This window comes from Alligator sinensis, unplaced genomic scaffold (assembly GCF_000455745.1).
Source record: "Alligator sinensis unplaced genomic scaffold, ASM45574v1 scaffold49_1, whole genome shotgun sequence".
Classification (NCBI taxonomy): Eukaryota; Metazoa; Chordata; order Crocodylia; family Alligatoridae; genus Alligator; species Alligator sinensis.
In genome coordinates, this window is record NW_005841970.1 from 1,346,618 (window position 1) to 1,373,240 (window position 26,623).

The 26,623-nt window shown below is 39.6% G+C and overlaps 1 protein-coding gene across 4 annotated transcripts in view; it reads left to right on the plus strand.

Annotated features, from left to right (window-relative positions):
- The window catches only part of KLHL2 (kelch like family member 2), a 113,184-nt gene extending 87,865 nt beyond the window's left edge, over positions 1–25,319 (plus strand). For 2 of the 4 annotated variants that reach the window (XM_014518616.2, XM_025200553.1), the window contains 10 exons: positions 5,747–5,856; positions 7,319–7,435; positions 9,165–9,314; positions 10,283–10,400; positions 11,237–11,434; positions 12,193–12,294; positions 17,133–17,261; positions 23,414–23,554; positions 23,757–23,900; positions 24,642–25,319. In XM_014518616.2, coding sequence (XP_014374102.2) covers positions 5,747–5,856; positions 7,319–7,435; positions 9,165–9,314; positions 10,283–10,400; positions 11,237–11,434; positions 12,193–12,294; positions 17,133–17,261; positions 23,414–23,554; positions 23,757–23,900; positions 24,642–24,670 — 1,238 coding nt within the window. In that variant the 3' untranslated portion in view covers positions 24,671–25,319. Of the gene's footprint in view, positions 1–5,746; positions 5,857–7,318; positions 7,436–9,164; positions 9,315–10,282; positions 10,401–11,236; positions 11,435–12,192; positions 12,295–17,132; positions 17,262–17,727; positions 17,972–23,413; positions 23,555–23,756; positions 23,901–24,641 lie in introns of those variants that run through there. The other 2 variants (XM_025200551.1, XM_025200552.1) reach the window with 2 other exon arrangements.
- The last annotated feature ends 1,304 nt before the right edge of the window (positions 25,320–26,623 follow it).

The window sequence follows — 26,623 nt, forward strand, 5'->3', positions numbered from 1 at the left end:
AGGGGGTCGGACTTGATGATCTGCTCAGGTCCCTTCCGACCCTACCAGCTATGAAACTATGAAACAATGAAGTTAACTGTACCTTGGAAGTAGCTTAAATTACATAGGGTCTGGCAAGATCGATCTAACTGCATTTCTGTACAGCTCCTAGTGCAGCCCTGGAGCTAGGAAAGCCCAGCTACTGGCCCTAGCCCTGGGGCTGTGCCTTTCCAATCCCCGCCCCGGGCAGTAGGCTAACTTTATTCCCCCCGACAAGCCTGCCAAACCCCTCCATCCCGCCTGCTGCTCCAGGCACTGGTTTTATCTGCATTTGCTGGTTCCAGTATCCAAGGAAGTAAGTTTGGATGTGGGGGGTTGGATGGCCAGGGGAGATAGGTTGTTTGTCTGGGGGTTGAGGGGGCTAAAAATAGCCCCTGGTCCTGGGGTGGGGAGAAAGAGGCCCCTCATCTTCTTTTCAGTGGAAAAGAAACAAACTTGTACATGCCAGCATCTGTCATGGTGTCTGCTGCTCCTCTCTGGCCCTCACAAGTCAAGCAGAAGGGGTGGAGCCTGTGTTAATCCTCTCTCTGCTGCAGCTATTGGCTGAGCACTGTTACTTGTGTCCGGACTAGCTGGTGAGCTGCTGGTAGTATCTTAATGAGGCTTCTGGTGTGGAAATAACACTTTATTTACAGGACTTTTATATAAAGAACTATTTACAGTAAAGAAATAGTCTGAGCTTCCAAGGGTCTGGGGCCCTGCCTTGTGTGACTGAGTAAGATTTTTAGGAGACATAGGGTTTCCAGGAAGTATGGCATCCTAGGAAACGGTCTGTGTGGCAGTCCCTGCTGTTTTGCCCAAACTGTCTTTCTAGGATGTCATAATTTCTGGATACTCTGTGTTCCCAAGAGGGCTTACTCTGTTATGTAATCAGCCATGTCTCTGGAAAAATCGTTTCTACATTCTTTCTTCCAAAACCAAAGTGCGTTTTTTGGTGGGGGGGGGGAACGCGTATTGTATGCAAAAAAAATACAGTATATTAATATTGGTACAGTACTAACTTGGCAACAGGAACTAAGCATCATTCTGGACAGAGCAATGAAGGCCTGTTCAGTGTGCATCTGTGGTTAGAATATGTTTATGATGCATAGGGAGCAGGATAGAAAATAATATGGAAAAAAGGAAAGTTTTTATATAAAGAAATGATCTCTTCCATCTCATTTTACAGAATTCTAGGGAGTTCAGAGAAGGAAAGTAACGCTTATATAAAAAGCGTCAAAGTGTCATATGAGGAGAGATTAAAATAGAGAGTTTTTTACATTAGTTGGGTGCTGAATAAAAGGGGATATGAGAGGAATATAATATAACAAGTGGTATATAGAAGGTAGACTGGGAGCTTTTATCATTCTAGTATTACAGACAAAAAACAAGAACACATTCAGTGGAATTGTTTACAGTGCTGCTGCTGCCTACTATTATATAAATAATACATCTTTATATAAAGAATAGAAATGGTTATATCTAGAAAAAGTTGCAGTGTGTGTATGTGAGTATAAAATAAATGTGTGTAAAATGCAGATTCATCCTCAGGCCGTAACTTAATACATTAGTGATGAATGATGATATGTGCTTGGAAAAATCAGACTTCTCAACTTAGAACCCTTTAGCATTCTTTGTTTTAAACATTTTTATCTATGGCAATATATATAAAACATGTAGTATTATACTGTCTACATTTTACTAATTTAGTTTTAATTTATCTGCTTCTCTGAAAGGTCTTTTACTTTCTGCCGCTTAATATAAGGAATTAATTTTTTTTTTTTTAATTTTTATTGTATTTGTCTTTTAGGAATTATTGATAGGAAATTATTTCCAATAACTACTGCGTTTATTCAAATCCAAGATGACCTTCACCTCATGTTGAAGGGGAACCCCTCATTTTGGAGTTGGTGCAAGTTGGGGGAGAGGGGGAGGACAAGCGGCTGTTACAGTTTCAAGTCAGGGTGAAAATTAGAGGCACAGCCACTACCTGTTCCTTCTCTGTCTCTGCTCCCTGCCTGACTGCCCCCACCCATCCCCTTCTGCTACATCCCACACCCGCTGCTGCTGCTGCTGCTTACCCTCTGTGGCTCTGGCAGGGCTCTGGCCCCACTCCAGCCTGGGGGATGGAGCGCATGGTTCCTCCAGCCCCAGCCCAGCTCACTAGCAGTCGCAGCGGTAGCAGCAGCTCTGGCCTGGGCTCCAGCTCCCCACCACCTGCCCCCCTGTAACTGCTTTCCCCACTGTAGCAACAGGAGACAGAAGAATTTAAGATGGCCTTTCAATAATTAGATTCTATATATGGAAAATTATAACAAATTTATAGAATTTTCCATGTATAGAATCTGATTATTGGGGGCTTGTCCTAAATTCAGTCATCTTGCATCTGTGAAAATATGGTATATGAGGCTATGTTCTATGATAAATTATAAGTGTTTATATGGCTCTGTTTCTTTAGGAGGTAACTGTGACTGAGGTTTCTTGTTTCAACAGCTAGAGCACAATAGGACGACTCCAGAAAATGGCTTGGAAGGTTTGAGTTAAAACATTTGTCTTTTGCTGAGTGTATAAGGGTGGGGGTCCTGCTGTAGGTGCATGTAATATCCAGGACATTGGGGTTTTTCCCCCCCAATTGCTGTGGTTATTTAGGCTGCACGTGGACCCTCTGCTGCCACATGCCGTTTTGCATGGGCCTAACAAATGCATTAGCTATCTATGAGCCTGCTTTAATTGTTTCTTGTCACTCCTAACTGCAAGCATCTAATCCAGTCTACTTTTAGCAGAGCCTCTAAACCAGTTCTCTCCACCCATTTGAAGATTTCTATCTTCACTCTTTTCCCTAAAAAATGTTCCTTAAAAGGGGAAAAAGTTGATGGATGTCATACAGCACAAGTTGCTTGATGCTAACTGCTATGCCTCATTGTGGAACGCCAACTGTGGCGTTCCCAGAGGGGACAAGTCGATATGACTAAAGTCAGATAAAACTGCATTGCCCAGAGCATAAAGGGAGCTTGAGGGAGTCATGGAACAAAGGCAAAGAGCCCACTGGTTTAGTTGCTGTCACTGATGCTGTCATGACTTTCTCAGTGTAAAAGTCTTTGGTGTTGACAGTCCCAGTACTAGCTAACTTGGCATCATCAGCCTTATTATTGAGCACCTTGGCATTAGTACGGACTACCCTGTAGTACTTCCATACTGCCTGCCCCAACTCTGTAAAACCTGCACCTGTTTGTAAATTGCACACTGACTTGTGTTGCTGGCACAAGTCAAGTTCTAAGATAGAAAGTTCCAGGGAGAAGACACAGAACAACTCACATGACGGAGACTTTAGTTGGTAGGACAGAATGAGAGACCTAGTAGCAAGCCTTTGATGGAGTCGAGGAAGAACATCACATTGATCCTGAAGAAGTGACTGGTACTGTCGCCATGCAGTTCATTGGTCTCACTTGGGACCACTGACTTTGAAGGGAGATATTTCCATTTCAGCATTGCTGACTGTTCCATCTTGCCAGCATAAAACCCATTGGAAAACAACCCAAAAGGAAGAGAAGACAGGAGAGTTCTAGGAACTTCATGGTCAGAACACCACTGCCTTAAGTCCTAACCCGGCTAGTTTGCCTGTAATAAATCACGTTGGCCATATCAGCCATACTGGAAATCATTCTTGCATGTGTCCGAGGGTATCACCTTTCCGTATCAAAAAAAGAAAAAAATGCCTGTCCTTTGCCAGCACTGTCAAGTATAGTGGTATAGGATTTGAGCCCATAGGAACAGGAATAGAAGGACTCTGATGATTTCTAGAAGAATGTGCTTCATAAGATATGTCAGTAACACTGGGAGCCACCTCTGATCCCTTGAAACCCTTCTAAGAACTTCAGTTCTGATTGTGGATTAAGATTACATGTACATAAGAAAAATATTGCAAACTTTTTAAGCTCCAGATGTCAACACCCAGTCAGAATCACTCTAAATGTGGGTTAGTAGGTAGTAGTCTATAAATAACAAAAATTATGGTATACCACCCAAGCATATGGAGAAGAATTACTAGGAACCACGGAAAGGTTTTTTGAGTCCTTTTACAGTCTCCTAAAACCAGAGTGCTTTGCATTTTCAGTGAAGGGGGGGGGAAAAGTTCCAGTAATGGCTCAAAAACAAAGTGGTAAACTTGTGAGCACCATTTACTAACTGTAGTTTCCTCATGTGAAACGGAATCAGGTCTCCTTAAAGGGATTAAATAAAAAACCAAGAAGTTTTGATAGTTTTAAATACAGTACTATAGCCCAGAATGGTCAGGTATAGACATTATACTTTTAAATGATCAGAAACTGGTCTGTACCCGTAACAGAACAGATGTTTGGCATGCATAGACTAGTTTAAAAATGGTGAAATCTGGTCTGAGATTTACACTCCTCTTCTCCCCCCCCCCCCCCCAAAGGTGAGCGTCTGTTCTCTTTGCTACTGACCTAAACTATGCTACTTACAGAAAACTGCGTAACTTAGATCGATTCCACCCCTGTACCTAGCCATGGGTGCCTTAAAAATAGGCTCAAAGCTAATTGCCATGGCTGTCACTGACATGAGCCAAGTGCTGGAGGACATGAGATATGCTGCAATGATAGAAGGCCTGATTTTTAAGGGAAATGTTGCCCTCCCTGACTTAAATAGATGTTTAAATCTCTGACTTGAATTATGATTTGAATCCTTAATTTTAACCTTTTATTTTATTTTGAAGTAGCACTTTTTAGTTACTTTCCTTAACGGGTTGATTTCTTATCAGTTGGCAGCCACTAAAACATGAATTTGTTTAACTTGTAACTAATTTATCCTAAATCAGGTACTTTTTGCTAACCGGGAGGATATACTGTATCTGTGTACATTTATTTAAGCAATATACCTATTCTTAACTTTTATATTACTAGGTTAGACTGTGGTGGATAACACTTTTATTTACTAAATTATCTTCTTTTTTTTTTTTTTACTTGTATGTCAAGCTGTGCATGATTAGGAACTAGAATCCTTTTAAATGCACAAAATACTTTAAAGTTGTTTTCAGTGAACATCTGTATTATACAAGCATGAAAATTAGTTGATCCAGAACATGTTTGGCCTTTAAAATTGACTTAAAAATTGATGTGCCACCTGTATTTAGTGAAATGAACTTACTATTTCTGATAATCTCTCCTTGAGGAATTAAGGTGGATCTCATAGTCATGCGAGGATTTGTCCAGAGAACTGAGGAAAACAAGATTCAATGGTTTTTTAATTCTATCAGGATGTCAGCTTTAAATGTTGCTTCAGTTTTCTTTAATGTCTCAGCAACAGCACTTACTGATGCAATATTTTATTTAATTGACAGAATTTGTATATATTATAGTAATCTTACAAGGCAACATGGTTCTTATAATTTAAAAATTATTTTTAAATAGCTATAAATGAAGAAAATATCTTTCCTGTTGTAGGACCAAATTTAGGATCCTTGGGGATTTACAGTGAACTTTCTACAGAAAGCCAAAGAAATACCAAGTCCAGCAAAAGCAGGGAATTGCCTTTTTAGTCCTGTGGCTGACAGCCAGAATATGAACAAAACTTGAGACAGTAGAGAGTATTTTAGAATATCTGTTGTTTCATGGATTTAACCAAATCTGCTTATTAGTGTATCATTGTGTTAATGCTGTTTATAAACTGCATTCAGTGATAGAGGCTAAAGAGATCTTCTTTTTCCAAACAGAACAGCATTTTTCTGATGTCGTACTTAGTGAAGAATTCCTCAACCTTGGTGTAGAACAGGTGTGCAGTTTAATATCCAGTGACAAACTTACAATTGCCTCTGAAGAGAAGGTAAGATTTATTCTATGCAATAATGTTTATTTCACAGTTGGACCAGACAAAAAACAGTTAATTCTTCAGAGACCCAATGTACTTATTTGGTTAGGAATGCCATTGTTAATCTCTTAGTGAAGTGTTTCAATCAGTTAAGCATAGATGGTGTCTATTGTACTTAAGGCACTGTTGCAGAAAAAAGTGTTGTTTGATTGTTAGACTTTAAAATGTGTATCTTGCCCTTCAGGATTCTAGAAACAATTTGACCTCTTGTCTGGAAAATAAGTAAATATCCCCATCTCTAAGAAAAACAAATCAGTATGTATGTGCTGTGAATGATGGAGCATGTATGTGAAAGTTGCTTTACAAAGAGACTTCATGTAAGTTAGCAGTGTGTTTAACTCAGGGCTGCAGTATAATGGATTTGAAAAATCAGTACGTATTTGATACCTTTTGGATAATGCAAAAGGAACAACTGTCCAGATAAAGTAGTAGATTGATTTAATGTTGAAGTCATGTGTCCCATTCTTTACTTCGTTTAAAGAAGTTGCAAAGGAGATGGCCATTGGGGCCTCTCTGCTGATCATTGTACAAAATGACAGCAAGTGGCAAAATGAAAAGTGTTAAAGGAGCTGCTGCAGGGGGTACTTGTGGCACAATTTACAGAGATCCCTATGTATGAGGCACAGCCATCCTCTTAAAACTGATACTGCAATCGGAGGTTGCAATTTCACAATGCCTTGGAAGTCTAGTGTTCCCCTACACAAAAATGCATGACTCCTATAAAGTATCCTCTCTTTAGAGAGGCATTTAAAGTGTTAATGTCCTGATTTTTATATACCACAATGAAATGGGAGAATCAAGCCCCCCCTCTGTAATGCATATCATGCAGGGGATTGCAGGAAAGTAGGGCTGGAAGGGAACTCACTAGGTCATCTAGACCAGCCCTCTGCTCAATGTAGGATTGTCCCATACTAAACCATTCATCCCAGCCAAGTGTATGTCCAACTTGATTTTGAAAGTTTCCAAGGATGGAGATTCTGCAGCTTCTCTAGGTAGCCTGTTCCAATTCTTGACCACCTTCATAGTCAGAAAGTTCCTCTTAATTATATATTGTAGGTTTAAACTATATGATCTCAAACAGCATGGGGAAATGTCCCTCTCAATGCTGAATTGGATCTTTACCCATTGGTCAGTATGTGGAACTTCAGAATTGTTAATGTTTCCCAATTATGACAATAATTGGAAATGTAGTAACTTATTTGGAGCTTTCATTAAGGCACTAGAAAAGTACATATATAAAAAGAGTGGCTTACATGCTAAGGTCATTTTATATTGGATACATCTGTTGAAAGATTTTGAGTAGCCAACTTAATGTGGCCCTATATTTGTTTCAGGAACTCAAAGTGAAATTTGGTATGGCACACTTGGATTTTGTGGAGCAAAGGGGACTCATGGCATGTTTTTTGTTTTCTGGAAGGTATTTGAAGCAGTCATTGCATGGGTAAACCACGACAAAGATGTGAGGCAGGAGTTAATGGCACAACTGATGGAACATGTTCGGCTGCCTTTACTTTCCCGGGAGTATTTAGTTCAGGTAAGAAAAAGAAAATACTAATTCTTATGAGAATTTGCATACATGTTTGTCTCTGGGCTATTTGGCACATAGGGTCAATTCTAAATTATAAAGGCACAATTATTACCTAGTATAATCATGCAAAGGAACAAATCATTGAAAATTAGCCTCCATTAAATTTGGTCACAGTTTATGATAAAGATGTTGTTCATAGGAATAATTTGACTATCAGGTAGCTTATCATGCTGTCTTGATAGTTTCAAATGACTATTTAATTTACATTGTAAATATAATAAATAATCTGACTTCAGGGTTGATTGTAATGTAAACTCTTATTACTCCTTATAACAGTTATTTTGCTAAGCCATCTCTTCTGGATTTTAGCTTAAACATAGCTTACAAAGTTTAAACGTTAGAATTTAGGATATGTCTACATAGCACAATGCAGTGCTATGTTGAGATACCTGAACTAACTCTCTAGACAATCTTTCTTGGATATTGGAAGCAGTATGGCCGCATCACCAGTGGCTATGTTAGCCTCAGAAGAGCGCTGAATGAATTTACCTTTGTTCTCATCCTATTAGTCCAGGTGGATCCCTATGCATCCATTACTCTAAGCTACATAGAATCTTCAAAAACTAGGACTAGAAAGGGCCTCAGACGGTCATCTAGTCCAATCCCCTGCTTGAGGCAGGATCATCCCTGTCTACACCATCTCATCCATGTTGCCTTCTCAAAAATCTCCAAGAATGGAGATTCCACAGTCTCTACATAATCTGTTCCAGTGATTAACCACCCTTCTAGTGAGAAAGTTCTCCTGATACCTAATCTAAATTTCCCATGCTGCATTTCAAGACTTCTACTCTTTGCCCTATACCCTGCAACCACAGAGAATAGTCTGTCACTGTGGAAAGACTGTTATCAAATCTACCTTGGTCTCCTCTTGTCCAGACTAAATAATCCCAGCTCTTTCAGCCTTTTGTTGTAAATCATAAGAACAGAAGAAGTGCCATATTATGTTAAACCAGTGGTCCATCTAGCCCAGTAGTCTGTCTCTGACATTAGCAGAAGTGAACACATTAGAGGGAGAGCACTGAACCAGGTATATCTAGAAAAATTAGTAATTCATTATGCTCCCTGGCAACCACTAGAAGATGCATCTCTGACTGTTCTGTTTAATAGTTATTAATAGATATATCATCCATGAATTTGTGTAGTTCTTTTTTGAACTTGGCTATACTATCTGCGCCTCATTTCCTAGACCTCTAATCATTTTTGTTGCTCTCCATAGGTCTTTTTCCATATCTTTCCTGAAGTGTGGTGCCCAAAACTGGACACAATACGAACTGGAGACATACACAGCATTGTGCTATGTAGGCATAGCTTGAGCATCAATGGAAGCCTCTTTGTTTTATGCACCTTATATGCATCAAATTCTTGTCCTCGTATTGTGATTTAGAAAATCCTTAAAATCTGAACAACTGTCAGGAAAGGGGCTGAAAATATTTGTCATGGCCTAATATCATGCCTTCCAATTACCAACTGGAAGGGTCTGTAGTCTTCCAGTTTTATTTTCAAGGACTTTGCATATCACGAGCTTGATGATACCAATGTCCCTGGCTGGGGTATGATCTAAATAATCAGAGTGATTTAAGTTTGTTCTCATGTGGGTTTATTGCACTTTAAATTGTGATTTGTGTTTTACTTTTTTAACATGCTCAGACCTTGTCAAACTTATATTAATGCACAGAGGGTTGAAGAGGAAACATTGGTTAAGAACAGCAGTGCGTGTAAAGATTACCTCATTGAAGCTATGAAGTATCACTTACTGCCGACTGAGCAACGAGCCTTGATGAAAAGCACTCGAACTAAACTGAGAACACCTGCTAGCCTTCCAAAGGTTAGAGCCATAATTTCCAGTATGCTCATTTCTTTGATTTTTTTTTTTTTTTAAATCTAATGTATGGGGCGAATGGGTAACACCAGATTGATTTTTAACTAATGTATTTCTTTGCACATTTTTTTCTGTAGAATTATTCATCCTTGAAAAGTATGCAGCAAGGTAACAGCTCAGGTCCTAAACTCGTGGGTGGGAATTTAATGGGAAATATAAAATGCATAACTCAATATTTTTGGCTCTTCAAGGAGAATACATGATGGAACTATATGGTTTTCAGTCCTGCACAAGATAAATTATAGTACTTCCTTTAGCACTTAAGCAACTGCAATTAGTTTTGGAGGGAAAATAAGCCTGGGTTAAATTTATGACCTGAAGTATTTTAAATAATAAGATCATTTGTTTTCAGCTAATACCAGCTGTGTTAAGTAACTAGACTGTCTCTTCTAACTGCCCAAGCACAAAAGTCCTATTTCTGCACCATTGTTCTAATTCTACTATTACAATATTAGGAGCAAGATGTCAGTCATTTTGGTGACCTTTACTGATGTTTTACAACCAACAAATCTCAATAAGGACAAATCAGGGGCTAGATTCTGCTTTCAGATACACATTCACAACTCCCATTGACTTTACATGGAGGGGGGTAATCTTGCCTTTGAGACCAGATTCTGTCCCCATATGTCCTCTCTATCTTTAAGCTTATGAAAAATCTAGATCTTTTCTATGTGACAGGTTACAATAAGACTCACAAAATTCTGCCTCAAATATTTTCTTTGCTGGAAGGATCCCAAATGACAAATCTTTCTGAAATGTTTGTATTTCTGTTAAACTAGGATATTAGTTGCTTATTGGGATGAAATAAGATAATGTATTATCTAGAAGTTTGTTTTCTTTAGTACCAGAGACTATGCCTTTTAAATATCCTGATATATGCTAACAAGCAGAAAATGTTATTGCTTCCCTCCTAGCTGATGATGGTAGTTGGAGGACAGGCACCAAAGGCTATCCGCAGTGTGGAATGCTATGACTTTAAAGAAGAGCGCTGGCACCAGGTGGCTGAATTGCCTTCCAGAAGATGTAGAGCAGGTATGTGCTGCATAACACTGTCTTAAATGGCAATGCTATAAGATAAAGCAGGATGTTTGTTCTGGAATTAGAAAGCAATATGGTTTCATAATTGAAGGCAGGCCATAAGAAGGGCTGAGCTTCGACTTCCGTGGGAGTGGCAAGCATGGCTGCTTATTGCTTCTAAAATGCAAAGTATTTGCTTGCTATTTTAAATAAGGCTTTAGATGCTTAGGTTTTCAACCACCTAAGTTCAAAGATTTTTGTCTTCAGTTCACAATCTGTGAATAGTGTTTTTACTACCACATATTGATACAAAGGGCAAGTGCACTAAAGCAGGGGTCAGTAGCCTACAGCTCACAGACCAGATCAAACTTTGACATGTTGTGGGGTGGGGAGGTTGTTGCCCATGCTGAGCTGGAGCGAGGCAGCAGGAAGAAGAGGCAGCAGCAACTGGATCCCTGTGTTGGTGCACCTCAGAATTGAACTGGGTTGTTCTGACACCCCATCAGAAAACAGTCCATCTGGAACTAAACCATGCGAAGTGTTCATCATTACTTCACGCTTTAAAAAAACATTTTTTAAGAAAATATGAAGAAACCACTGTGTAAGAAAGCAATTTGCTTTTAAAATGCCATTTAAAGTAATGTATCTGAAAAGTCAATGCTCACATTTTGGTGCCACCTAACAATGAGCAATATCAGAAATGTTAACATTTGCTCTAAATAACATTTGTCATTCAGTACTCCTAAAAACCTGTTAATGTGATGCATGCTGTATATTATGTTACAAACTGATGTACTCAGCACAGTACAGAACAAAGTCAGTTATAAAAAGAAGTTAACTTTTTTCCCCAGGAATGGTGTACATGGGTGGCCTGGTTTATGCTGTTGGTGGTTTCAATGGCTCTTTAAGAGTTCGCACAGTCGATTCCTATGATCCAGTGAAGGACCAGTGGACAAGTGTTGCTAACATGCAAGACAGGAGAAGCACGTTGGGAGCTGCTGTATTAAATGGGCTCTTGTATGCTGTAGGAGGATTTGATGGGAGTACAGGTATTTTTATCTTTAAATGGTACTGTACTGATTATTACAGTTTTGACTACTAAGATGGAGTTGAAAACCATCAAGAAGACACTTTTAGTTTTTTAGAGAGTGGAATCCATATTGGCATCAAGTGGTCTAAACACTTCTCTTGTTCTGAGTGGGAGCATAATCTCTGTTCTCATTTGCTACTCTGCAGGTCCAAAAGGACCTGATGATGCTTCAACCACTTGATGCCAGATTCTTTCCTCATCTTATATTTCTTAAATCCTCCCACTCCCCATTCCATGAAACACGAGTAGAAGAATAGTCTAGAAGCTTCCTTCCTGTTTGTATATAGAATACATTTTTGCATGTTTTCTTTAATGGAAATAAATATATATATGTTGTATTGTTTGAACTGTATGAGGGATTTGGGCTGTTGGAGTTCTCTTAAGTTATCCATATCAAAACTGAACTTTGTCCCTAACATTTAGTGACTCAAAGAGTATGTGTGTATGCACTGGGGAGCAGCATAGCATGTAATTAAAAAAAAAAATTCCAAAGGAGGATTTTTTTCAGACTCTCTACAAAGATTGTGTACCTATTTTGAAGCATTGGAGTTTGTTGTGGACTGTCCAAATTATACCTGTGTCATTTGCCTAGCCACCAATTGGTCTTAAGAAAAAAAATGACTGTGACCCTTAAAGAGGTAAATTACTGAAGATACATATAATTAGCATGTTGCTTACACTTGCATAAGATAAACAAGTCCTGTTTTTTAATAATAGGTTTATCATCTGTAGAAGCTTATAACATAAAGACTAATGAGTGGTTTCATGTAGCTCCGATGAACACAAGAAGGAGTAGTGTCGGTGTAGGTGTTGTTGGAGGTAAGTTCTTCCATCATCTAATAGTTGGTCCTCTTGCCTTCCTGATTTCTAAATTTGCATTAAAAAGGATAGTAGATGTGAAAATCTGTACTGACTACAGACCTAGGGCCTGGTCAGATTTTCAGTGAATGGTAAGTTAACCAAATTCACATTAAGGGACTGAAAGTATTTATAAACTTAGGTTGAATTTGGCAAATAGTTCCAGTAAAAAAAAAAAAAAATATATATACTTCATTTTGACAGTTTTCAGAATAAAACATTTTGACTTTTCACTTCAAAATAAGGCAAAGAAAGGATCACATTGCCAAGAAACAGAGCAAAACATTTTGTTTCTGTTTTGAGTGAATCCAAATTAAAAGTGTACAATTTGATCACCAAACAGAAACTTTTGTTGTCTACACAACTTTGCAAGCATCTAAAGCAGGGGCGGGCAAAATATAGCCTATGGGCCACATCTGGCCCACTAGCCCATTCTATCCGGCCTGCGGGGCCCCTAAAAAATTTAGAAAAGTAATATTTATTACTTTTGACAGGAGCCAGGGGCAGTAGGACCCAGGTGGAGTTGACACCAGGATTAAGCAGCCTGAGCAGCAAGGCGGGCCTGGCCCAGCCCCAGCCCCAGCCGGAAGCCTCTGCCTACCAGGGGCTTCTGGCCTGGGCCCCTGGGGCTGTTCCTGTCTCCCTGCTGGCCAGGGCTTTATGGAGCTGGGCTGGGTCCCCCATCCCTGCTGGTGCAGCCCAGCCCAGCTCCATAGAGCCCCTGCCAGCCCGTGCCCTGTGCTTCTGCCACTCCACCAACGCTGGCCCCGATGCACCAGTGTAGGGCCCGGGCTCCCACCCAGGTGTTGCTGCACTCTGCATGCCCACTCGCTGCCCATTCCTTTGCCTTCCACAGCCATTTTTCCATTCCCTCTCTCTGCTGGCAAGCTGCTGCAGTACCACATGGTCCCTAGCTGCAGTGCCAGGACTGCAGGAGCAGCTGGGACATGGTGACAGAGCGGCAAGTGGGGGCGGGGGACGGGGAAGTGGCAGAAGAAGGGCAGTGGTGGCAAATGAGGAGGGAAGTGGCTGCAAGCGTCTGCACAGGGCCCACACCCAAGCCCGTGCCCCAGGGCCAGGAGTGGCAGAAGCACGGAGCCCAGGCTTGGAGCAGCACGAGGTGGGGCTGTGAGAAACCCTCCCCCTCTATATGTGCCACAGTCTTCCCCAGCCACCCTCCTCCCACACACAGCACCCCACACATCCATCCACCCCCCCCCCCCACCCACACACCCCCGCCCCCCCCCACACACACACACACACACACACCATCCACCCCCACAAACTCCCCCCCCACACACACCCACAAACTTATACCCACCCACCCACAATATACAAGAGTAAGACTTCATTTTAAGCTATTATACCATCACCTGTACGTACGCTACACAAACGTACGTAAATCAGGACAAAACATTTTTTTGAAATCAAATGAATGAATCTTGTAGTACATTTGATTTTTAGAATATAATTTGGTATTTCTCTGGTTTCAAGATGGCAAATCCCTTTGCTCAAAGGAGTACTTCTGGGCGGCAAGGGGAGGGACATCTAGTGGCAAAGGTCAGGAATTAGGGGGTGGGACTTTTGACCCCAAGATGGCAACTAGGGAGCAGGGCATCTATCAAGGGGTGGGGCTACCCATGTAGCCCTCGATGGCTTGCCAAAACTCAGTAAGCGGCCCTCCACCCAAAATAATTGCCTGCCCCCAATCTAAAGTTCCAGAGTAACTGAGAAGACAAGTGTCTGCTTTTTGCCTCAGTTAATCTTCAAAAATTGTAGACAAGAATGGAATAAAATTATGGGTTTGTGGCACATTTAGCCAGTGACAAAAAACAGAAAAACACGATCCCTGCCCTTAGAGGAAAATGCTAATGCTTAAGCCATCTACACTATTTCTGCCATATTTGAAATAAATAGATATTTTTTAACTTAGTTATGAAAACTAGACACCTACTGTCAATGTTTTCTGCCTTGGGTGAGCAGGATATAACAATTCTAATGCTGCTAGAGAGTAAGTAATGTTTTTCATCATTGAAATGCATCACATGTTGCCAAATCTTAAATGTCATTTAAGCAATAAACCATTTAATATTTCCTGTTTACTCTTATTGGAACAACAGTTAGAAATTGTTTTTCTTCAAGTTTTAAAACAAAATATAAACTGTGTTTTATTACTGCATTTTTTTTTCATACTAAACACCCCCAAATAAGACGTGCGCCTTGTTTTTGGAAGGCAGGCTATTAAAAAAAAAAAAAAAAAAAAAAAAGATTTTTTTGCAGAGTCATGGCTTAGGGTTGGCTCTCTCATGGAGAGGTTGTATTGCAGCCTCTTTAAAGTGCCAGCTTCTTTAAAGTGGTAAGCTGAGAGCATATGTGAAAGGTTTAAACTTTGGACATAGCCCTTCTTCTTTGCTGAGAGAAAAGCTGGTTTACAACACCGTGTCCCTGTGCTTCAGTCTTAGTTAAAAAATAAAAAAATAAAAAAAATTGGCTTCCTTGCTTGAGACACACCATTCTCAAGTGGTGGAAGGGGGGTGTTGAAGGGATATGTGTGGTATGCAAGTAGATATGATGTATTATAGCACATCATTTCTTTTTAAAAAATGCTGGTAGGGTAAACTTAGGTTCATCTGTTTTGGGAATAAAAAAGAATGCAGTCTAAAACTTAAAGGGTCATTTGGAAGTTGTAGAAGCTGTGGATTATATAATAAAATAAATTGTAAATAAAGTTCTTAAAGGGACCCAGCCCAGCTTGTATTTGTTCAAACATGCAACAGATTTAACTTCTTATAGTGCTCCAAATTGGGAATGTCGGTGGTAAATTTACATGCCACAACACATTGTGTGGCAGTGATAGCACTGAAACTTTTATGTGGAAGCCAAGTATTGAATATTTTGTTTGGTATAGCGAAGCTGAGCAATATTTATAAAATGGATGCTTCTGAATTTAGCAACTTGTGGTTAAAAACATCAGCACATCTATAATATGCCTTGATTGATAGAGCATGGCAATTAAGCAACTTTGGTTTTAAAATTATGAGAACTCCTTGCTGTTTCTGATCTGATAATATACCATATTTTTTCACACATAACCTTAAGCCCCCCTTCCCCCCCTACAAACCAGCTGGAGAAATTTGGGTTGCTAATTATATGCAAGAAGAAGGGGTCCCTACAGGTTCAGGAATTTGGGGGAGTGGGGGGGTAGAGGAGAAGCAGCATTAATTGACACAGCCCTGGGAGCTACCAGTTAATACTGCCACAACTTGATTGTGCCCCTTTCTATTCCCTCGCCAGTCCTTCAGACTTCCAGACCTGTGTGGACTCCCCCTCTCCACTACACCAGATCTACATAGCACATAGTTTCAGACTTGATGCACAGCTCCACAACCAGAGCACAGAGCTGGGCCTGGCATGTGGGCCCAGTGCCAGTGTGTGCTTGATTGGGCCCTGCCATGTGGTCCCCAGCCCCAGTGCACAGCCTCCAGGCCCAGAGACCTTAGGATACTTGCCCATACTCCAGTGGAAATTTTTTTTTTTTTTTTTTTTTTTTTAACTACTTGCGGCTTGTGACAAACCCGTCTGTGGAGGACCCTCAGAGCCCTAAGTTTCTTTCCACTGTGCTGCCGCTTGCCCCAGTGAACAGACCTGTTGCCCTGAGAACTTCTTACTTGCAGCAAGCCACAGGTCCACTAATCTGCAGTGGCTATAAGGGAATCTCTGCCAGCCCCAGCCCATCTGGCTACCTCCTACCCCTCCTGAGAGAACTGCCAGTGTTTTTAGAGAACAGCCTTCCTGCTGATCCTACCAGCCCTGGCAGCTTGAGTCTTGGACCCTTCTCCAGCTTGGAAAAGATCTGAAGGACCTAGCTTGTCACTAAAAAGCCGCCAAGGCCAGCTGTCCATTATCAGCATTATTCTAGTGGCTCATGAGTCACCAAAATCCTCTAGAACTTTCTGGTTACGCCTGGGTATCTGAATGTCCCCTGGCTGAAGGGCCATTTCTTTCAGGTGCCTTTTCTATGGAGGAGTTGATTTCCCCCCATTACAGGAAGACAGTGCCTTGGATGTGTGCTAAATACTGCACTTCATCATCTTCCAGTCGTATCACAAAATTACAAAAATATGTTTATATCAAATCCTGTTATACATACAGATATGAAAATGATAAAACCATCTTTACTGAAGCTACAAAAAGAGGCTAGACACCATAGGGGTAAATCTAATTAGGGAGAATATTCATGTTTGCCACAGCAGAAACTCAAAAGGCAACTCAGTTTTGGGGTGAATCCATGACTGAGCCTTCTAAAAATAGGGGGTTGTGTTTTATGTCAGAAAATACATCAAACCGTATAAGTGACAGAATCACAATAAAGATTAGTATCTTTCAAGAAATACATTAGCTATCTTTCTAGGATATACATGCTTGGATTGGTTCATCTTTGTTTAGTTTTTGATGAAGTCAGAGTGGGATGGTATCTTTGTGTTTCAGTACAGCAACTTGAAATGTTTTTATTCATTTGTTGGTAGAATGATGCAGTGTTTTACCAGATTAAAACAGGAGAGACTGGAGGGGGTAGTATGTTGTCTATCTTTGTTTAAAAATGGAAAGCATGCATACTCAATTTCAAACTTAGAAAAGTAGTAATGGTTAGTAGATAATTGAGGGATTGGGTGTTTTACCTGTTCCCACACATAGCTATGCATATAGCGCATCACAGCTTACCCACCAGACTGTGTTAGAATATATTCAGATAAATCTGTGTATATCCTATAGGGTTTTTTTGGTTATTGTCTTTCTAGGTAAGCTGTATGCTGTTGGTGGCTACGATGGGGCATCACGTCAGTGCCTTAGTTCAGTAGAATGCTATAATGCTAGTACAAATGAGTGGACCTATGTTGCAGAAATGAGCACTAGACGGAGTGGAGCAGGTAAGTGAACAAAAATTGATGGTCATAATAAAACGAACACATGTAATTGCATTAAAAATTCAAAATGTATTTCTTAATGACTGCTTCAGAATATTTGGTCTTATTGTAGTATACACATGATGAGTATACTGTAGATTATAAATTCAAAACTGTAATACAATAAGATTCAGTCTGGAAATAGCAAATGTATAAAGGGCTTTTTTTTCTCATTCTGAACCATTTGTATTTACCCACAAACTCTTTAAGGCTTCTGAATATTAATATAGTGGAATAAAACAACCAATACAAATATAGTATCAACTAAAGCAATTTACAAATTTAAACAACTTTATAGAACCATACAAATTATAGATAAAAAGGGGGCTATGCTACTCCTTTACAAGATAAGGATTAGCATTCTCCTAATAGTTTTTGATCTAACCTTATACATGAAAAGTGAATGCATTTCTATGAATTTCTTTGGCAGATTTGTTCTGATCTTACTGGTCATAGGATCATAGGAAAGTCGAGCTGGAAGAAACCTCATGAGGTCATCTAGTTCAACCCCCTACTTAAGGCAAGATCATCCCTGACTAAACCTCCTGGTCAAGTATCTGTTTTACATGCACGTGCAAATTTCCAGAGATGGAGATTCCACAATTTCTCTAGGTAGCCTGTTCCAATGCTTCACTACTTTCATAGTCAGAAAGCTGTTTCTAATCTCCGACCTAAATTTCCTCTGCTGCAGCTTGAGGCCGTTGTTCTAAGTCCTGTCCCCTACAGCTACAGAGAAGTATTTTCGTCCTCTCTATAATCACCTTTCAGGTTGTGCGGGCCAGGAGCGGTCCGAGGCCCTCGGGGGTTTTTCGCGTGGTGGGCTGTGGCCAGCAGCCCGGACACGCCGGGTTGGGGAAGGCAGGCGGCACGCTAGAATTAGGCACGGACGCTTAGTGGTTGATTAAAGATTATTTTACTTACACCGAAGATGGTCGCGGTGCAGGCAGGAAAACTTGCTTGAGTTGCAGTTACAAAACTCGAACCTGCAGGGCACGAGAGTACGTCGCAGGGGGTTTTCGGCGACGGGAAGATGCAAAACACGAGAGTATGTCGCAATGGGTTTTTGGCGACGGGAAGATAAACCTGCAGGACTCGAACCCGGACAGAGCTCTGGATACACTCACACGAAGTTTGCTAGGCTCCGTGGAACTTGCGCGCAGGGAAGGGTACGTCGAGGGATCAGGCGGCGACGGGGAGAGGCTGATCAAACCCCTATAGCCTTCTTGAGGTATACGCGCTGGGTCCGATAGGCCCCGCAGCGCTTAGAGATCTTCACGAGACGTGAAGTTCTCCTCCTCCTCCTGATAGTCGTGGAGTCCTCCAACTTGGGCGGAAACCGCTCAAGCCTCTTATACGGCAAGCAATCCAACCACACCCTGCAAAGAAAGCTACGAGTGGCGGGAAATAATTTAGCAGTGCCAAAGCGCACACAAACAAAAATCACACCCTTGGGTTCTGACACAGGTATTTTAAGACTGTTATCAAATCCCCCCTCAATCGTATCTTTGCCAGACTAAATAGCCCTAGTTCTTTCAACTTGTCCTTGTAAGTCATGTTCTCAGGTCTCTAATATTTTTTGTTGCTCTCTGAATCGCTTCTCCAGATTTACAAGGTACTAGTCTATTAATACAATAGAGTCTCAAGTAGTATAAAATTTGAAGTTATATTCCCTGTTCCAGGGTATCTTTGAGCGTTAACATATCTTAAATTAAAACTATCTTTATATAGTTTGTTTTTTTTTAAAAAGCATCTTAACCAAAAAACAAAAGATTAAATTTTTAAAAAATCTGTTGATTTTTTTTTTATTTTTTTTTTTAATCCACTCTGCCCTCTGGAATATTTGCAGCTCCACCCAACTTGGTGTCACCCTCAAAGTTGCTAAGTGGGTACTTAGTCTCTTCATTTTTAACATTAGTCAAGAGGTTGAACAATACTGGACCTGGACTGCAGATTTGCTAAGCATGCACTCAATCCATCATCCAAATCGTTAACAAAAAATTAAACAATACCCAGGACAGACCCCTGGGGAAACCCCACTTGATACCTCCTTCCAGCTAGGCAGAGTCGTTGATGACTACTTGTTGAGCATGATCCAACCAGTTACATGTCATCCTTACAGTACTTTCATCTAATCTGTATTTCTTTGCTTGTTAAGGAGAATGTTGTGGGAGATGGTATCAGAGGCTTTGCTAAAGTCAGTGTATATCATTCCACTGCTTTTTTTCCCTCTATGCACCAAACCTTTCACTTTTATAATAAAAGGAAACCAAGTTGGTAAGGCACAACTTGCTCCTGGTGAATCCATGGTGGCTGTTCCTGATCTTGTTCTTCTGTAGGTGCTTCATAATAGATTCTTTGAAGACCTGCTCCATGATATTTCCAGGTATCACGGTCAGGCTGTCTGGTCTATAATTCTGTAGATACTCTCTTCCCTTCTTCCCTTTTGTGAAAATGGGCACTATATTTGCCCATTTCCAGTCATCCAGAACCTCACCTGATCTCCATGAGTCCTCAAAGAAGATAGCCAACAAGGGTTCCTCTCCTCTCTGGCATTACCTCAGCCAGTTCCTTTAGCGCTCCAGGGCAGTGGTTATATCAACCTTGTTAGACTTCCCTTGGAAAATCTCAGTTCTTAGCTTTTACCATTTTTGCCTAAGGGAAATAATAATAGAACAGTTCTGTTGCAGAGAACTTGGAAAGCCCACAATAGGTCAGAATGTTTTTAATAGTATGAATTGCCATTTCATATCTCTGGGTTTATCATGTGAATCATGTTTTGCAGACCTAACGGTGCTAATGATGCGTGTCACCCCTGGTTTCCCTATGGTGTGTCCTGTCTGGCCCTGTCAACTTAAGCATCTAGCTTGCCTAAGTAATCCCTAACCTGTTCTTAAATGGCATTTGTGTTCTTCCCTATATTTGCTGCCAAGTGCACTTGTCATGTGGTAGCTGACTATTCATGGATAGGCTTTATTTGTGGGGAGGAAAAGACATTAAATATCTCTGCCTTCTTGGCATCATCTCTAACTAGATTGCCTTCTGCATTCTGTAAAGGACTTGTGGTTTCTTTGATCTTCTTCTTTTAACATGTAGAATCTTTTTTATTGCTTTTTAAGTCCTTTGTAAGTTGCACCTCAAAGCATGCCTTGGCCATCATGATTTTTCTCCCTGCATGCCCATACAATAATACTTATACACTTCTATAGTACTGTGACCTAATTTCCAATCTTTGTAGGATTCCTTCTCAAGTTGCAACTCATTGAATAAATTGCTTTCTAGTTAGGCTGGTTTCCTGTTACACTTCCTGGTCTTCTGTTTCATCAGAATGGGGATATTTATTCTTGCACTCTTAATATGGTCTCCTTAAAGTACAAAACTTAAGAAGCTTCTCCATATTCATTCTTACATTCTTCTACTTACATACCTTTCATTCCACCTTGAATAATTCCTTTCCTTACCTTTGTCTCGGCCGGCTGAAGCCGACTCGAGGTGATTTAGAAACTATTTGTTTACTGGGCGGGCTGGTGAATGGAGAGACGGACAAAGCTTAGTGGTTGCAAAAACTTTACTTACGCCGCTTGTAGCCGCGACGCAGGTGGTCCAATCGCGTAAACAACTATGTGAGTTGCTCCAGCTGGCAAGGCTCAGGCCAGCGAATCCGTATTAAGCTGGCAGGGAAAGGGTACGTCGAGGATTGCGCTCGGCGATGGGAAGAAGAATCAATAGGCGATCAGCCTATCGATCAGCTAAGCCGCAAGTCAGATATCTTTAGTACTCTGCAGCATGCTCAAAGTTCTCCGACTTGGGCGGAAGTTGCACGAAATTTTAAACGGCCAGCAAGCCAATTATTAACCGCCACGTAGGAATAATTTAGAACTAGCCAGTAGTGGGACACAAATTTGCATACAAAATGGCAGGAACTCTCTTGCACCGGGGTTTTTCTGTTACAACAAAAACCTTTGTTGTGCAAGAGACGCTCAAGTGGCGGGAAAATTCCATCGTGCCAAGGCACCAAAATCACTGGGTTGTGACAACCTTGTGTTTATAGCTTGAAAGCTAAGCTATCATGTGCTGCCATGCCATTATCAGTTAGCTGAGCTGTATGTGTTTCTGTCCGTTTCCCCTCGTAAATCATTTACTGCTGCTATGCTTTGAACACTCTCCATTTTTTCTTACTGGACGCTTTTGTAGGGTCCAGAATTGAATGCAGTATTATAAGTATGCATGTTTTTTTAATAAAATTAAAAATGTTGGTGACACCTGCTTCATGTTCATGAAATAATACTTCAGCTCCAAAATTACTTCAGCATTTTCTGTCTCCTGCCTACACTGTGTACCCAAATCTTGTTTGCTGTTCATTGGAGTTACTTAGATTATAGGTAACTTTGTGGCTTGGCTACTGATACAGGTCTACATCCCCAGCTTTTATTTGCTTGCACTTCAAAACACAAAAACAAACATTTATCCCAAAGTCTGTCTGGCTACCCCTGACAACACAACATAGATTCGCATCTATACTGGCTGGGGAGAATTGAGAGGTAGCAGGAGGGTCTCATGCAGATTGTTTTTTCTGAATTTGCCAAGTTCTCCAAATTTCTCTCCAGCCTATACCCTGTATTTATAAATGGCTGGTTCTAATATTCTAATACATGACCTCACATTGATTTAATTTAAATGTATTTGTTTCACTGAAACTTTTGGAACTGAACCATATCTCTTGTAGACTTGGAAGGTGTCAGTTAGTTGGGATTTATATCCTTGGGAAAGTAAAAGGAAGGGTTTCTTATCTCCTTTCCTCCCCCATTGTGTGCTGTTCAACAGTGTTCTGTTTCTTCTTTACCTTAGTTCACTCTGACAAAGCTGTTTTTTGCTTTTACAAATTATCTAAGCATCTTAACACAAAAATATATCTATTATAACAAAATGGAATCTAATACGTTTGGTTATATTTAATCAATACTACTTGTATTTTAAGATAAAAATATAATGTAATATATTTGAATGATTTAATTTATGGTCTTCCCTTATAATGTCTCCCTTCAGACCTTGTGCTTTAATTGCATCTCATAACTGGTTTAGTTAGACATGCTGATGGCTTCCTTTACTTCGCTGACCAAGCTAAGTAAGCTAAGTCACATCTGCAAAGGTTTGTGCTATGGTCACTAAGAAACAGGCTTTTGGGACTTTCTGCATAGTCACACTTATGCAGCTTGTCTTAGGCCCCCTGAAAATGACCAAGGCTAGCAACAACTGTCACCTGTTCTTCTACTATTCCAGATGTTTTTCAATTCATTACACTTATTTTGTTTTTCTAGGGTATTTACAAGGGCCCACTCCTTCCCCTCCCCACCCCAGCATTTTGTTGTTTTCTTGTCCGTATTTCTAGTTTCTTTGGATGTGTTACTGTTTAAACTTAATCATGTTTCTAGCAATGCCCTTTCAGTTTCCATGGGGAACAGTGTTACTGCACTTGATATTTGCAGCAATATCTTTTTTGACTGACCAGATATAGCAAGCACTTCTAGTACACACTGCTAGATTTTTCCAAAGTTATTTCAGTTGTATGTATTGTCCTCATTTACCATCCTTGAACTGGCTTTTAATTTAAATTAAATTTGAAATAATTTGTTTTTAGTAGGAATTTACAACTTCTTAATTTTAAAATTAAAACATTCCCTCTACAGTGTGTCCAGCATATGCCTCTTGTGATTCTAGCTAATTCTGATTTTTTTAAGCCAAAATTGCAAGAGTGAAAATGTCTGGATTCTTAATACAGCATCACTTAGTGTTTCATGAACCATTTCTAACTAAGTATAGGTATCTTGGAAATAAGCACCAGATTATAAACTAGCCAAAGTGTTATGGAGTTGTTTGGATAGAGATGATCCGGCCTCAGGCAGGGCGTTGGACTAGATGACTTACGGAGTTCCCTTCCAGCCCAACATTTCTATGATCCTATGAAAAGGATAATGTAAATATCATTGACTACCTTTTGTTATTTTTTTAATTTGAGGAAAATAAATGTTATTGAAAAATAAGCTAAAGACTTGATTTTCTATTAAGATAAATAAGGTGGCATATAAATCTAAAAAATGAGTATTTTTATATGTTTGCAGGTGTTGGTGTGTTAAACAATTTATTGTATGCAGTAGGTGGTCATGATGGTCCTTTGGTTAGAAAAAGTGTTGAAGTGTATGATCCTGTTGCTGGTACATGGAAGCAGGTTGCAGACATGAACATGTGCAGAAGGAATGCAGGTAAGTACTAGATTTTATAGAAGTAGGTAATAGAGTTTATTCTGCTTTACAATGCTAATAATGTGTTTGCACCCTTGTGTTTACCACTTAACATTTCTGCTCCTTTGCTGAAATCTCAAAATGAAAGGCGTGCTTTCACTATGTAAGCAAATTGCTGTGCATTGTAAATATGTTTTGCTGTAAAGTCTTTCATCTTTCTTAGGGGTTTGTGCGATAAACGGTCTGTTGTATGTAGTTGGAGGAGATGATGGTTCCTGTAACTTATCAACAGTGGAATATTATAACCCAACAACAGATAAATGGACAGTTGTGTCATCCTGTATGAGTACAGGAAGGAGCTATGCAGGTAAACTTTTTACATCAATTTTAAAAGTAAAACATTGGGGTGAAGTTGTCTGAAAAAGCACCCAAAGAGCAAAATTTCCAGAGTACAACTCATTACCTTGACTGATATATATCTATCAGTCTACCCACACCATGCCCACACATGTGCACTACATTGACACATATCAAATCAAGGTAATGAGTTTTAGTTCAGAAATGTTGTGTGTGTGTGTGTGTGTGTATATATATTCCAATTTCATTTAGAAACCCAGTATTGCATTAATCAGATTTTTCATACCGCTCTTTTTTATAGCAGAATTTTTTCTCACTATTCACCGAACATTTGTTTTAGGATCTGAGAGAGGTAGAAAGGCCAAAAATGTTACAATCTGGTCAGCATGCTCAGAAAAGACCACTAATTTTGGATGTCTCAATGTTTGGATCCTTAGACTCTTGTGTTAAAGGAGCCTGGTTTTTAGATGTCTTAAACATGCAACTGAGCCCTTTTTAAAAGGATCTAGTCAGGCACAGACAACTTCCCAAACAGGTTCTTTATATAGGTATCATGTTAGTGATGATACAACTGAGTGGTATTTCTCAAAGCCTAATAACTTTCAAAATTATGCATTATGTAATGTTAATGTGATAACATAATAATGTTAATGTCCTGTGATACTGATTGATACACGGTATAGCATTTGAGTTCCAGAAGCTTTAAATTAAGTCCCTCTAATATGCTGCCTTTATGATTCTCTCACTCTAGGTGTTACAGTTATTGACAAACCATTATGAGAGGGGAAAAGATTTTGAACTTAAATTATGCACTAGAAGCAAGCTTCAACAAGTATGTTTGAAGTGATTGAGTATCTAAGCACTTCTCTACTTGTAGCTGCACATTGAGTCACAGTGGAAGATGTGACTGTCTACGATTACGGACAACAGATAATGAAGATTACTCTAGATAGAAGCAACGTGTAGGATTATTCTGCATTGAGCAGCAGCTGACTGAATTTTTATAAAGGCTTGTGGACCAGTTTTTATTTGCAAGGTCGTCAAACAAAGTCACTTTCATAAGGACCAACTCATGTCAGTCACGACTGAGAAATGGATTGTTTGTCAGTGAAGAATGATAAAGTGATGTGTATTCTGGTGAAAGTAAATTTTTGTCTTATTTTTTCCAGAGACTTAATATATACATATATATATCCATGAACTCCCAAGTCTCCAGAATGGGTATTGAATCCCACTTGAGTCATACAGCTTGGGGTGGGGCAAACCTGTTTGCTTTTATAAATTTTGTTACATGAATATGTGTGCATATGTATATGTGTGTGTGTTGCTTTTCATTACAAAACTCTTCAGAACTTGATTATACTATTTATAATTGGCACAAGTACTTTGAATTATGCCAGTACTATGTTGTAAAACAGAGTTGTATTTTTTGATATTTAACAATGCTTAACACTACTAACTGCCACTTACAGAGAACGAAGAAGGCATATATGCTTAAACAGGTGGAGTGCCAGAATCTTTTTAATAAACAATGAGTTGCTGGTACTTATTTAAAATATTTTTTCTCTCTTTATTCTTGGCCATGTTTAAATCTTCTCCTTTCTTACCTTTTTTATCAAAGGTGTTTTGGCATGAACATAAGTGAAGATTTATAATGAATGTATGGACCTCAACTGAACTTGCATGGTATTAAGAACTATCTATGTGTATAACTTCAGCTGCTATTAATGAATATGAAAATATGCTGTATGTGGCCATATTTGTAAAGCAACTACCACTTTTGTTCATTTTTGGATGGCCTTCTTTTAAATATGGCCTAAACTATTGTCATCTTTGAGCTATTTTATTTAAATAAAAGTTTGTATATTTGTTTCATAATGCCAACGGGTTGCTTAAAACTTGTATTTCTGAATACATGCATCACAAAAAAAAATCTTTGAGATAATCAAGCGGTAAAGGATATTTGATTTGGAAAAATACTAGTAATAAAGTGTTAACCCAAGTAAGAGTCAAGTGTGAATGAGTTCAAGTTTAAAGAGGGGACTGCTGGGATCACTGATCCTTTGTAGGTCACTCCTTCAGTACCTCCAGACCAGTTATTTAAAGTTATCACTGGATGTCCAGTTTTGGGGCCCACAATTTTATTTGCTGTTGAGTACTTAGACTTCAACTTCCCAGATCTCAATTTACTGAAGTTGGAAATGAGCATGCTTTTTTCACTACTAGTTGAGACACATCAGCAGTTGAATGATCTGTAGGAAATAGTCCTGCTCTCATTGCTAGAGACAATACTTTCGTTTTTTAGGACAGATGCCTCCTCCTTGTACTAGATGCTGTACAGATACAGAATAATGGGGATCCCTGACTTAGGTTGTTAATTTACTACCCCGGTATCAGTAACAAGGCTGAAATTGGTGGGATTGGGCAAGGAAGCTTGCATTCCACTCCTCCTGATTTTATGCTCTATTTATTGATTTGGGATGGTGTCTTTCAAACTAAAGCTTCAGAACAGGAGCATTTAAGCAGGGACTCCAAATCCAGAATCCCCGTTCTTTTTTTTCAGTTGGTTCCTTATTCTCAGTTTCTTTATTCCTGGTTCCTTATTCCTGGTAGCTTGTTCTTTTTTCAAAGCTAATGTTTACATAATTAAAGGTTATTAGTAATGAATTAAACAGGCTAAAGAGTTAGACTTTCATCAGAAATGTATATTTACTAATAAAAATGTAAAATGGT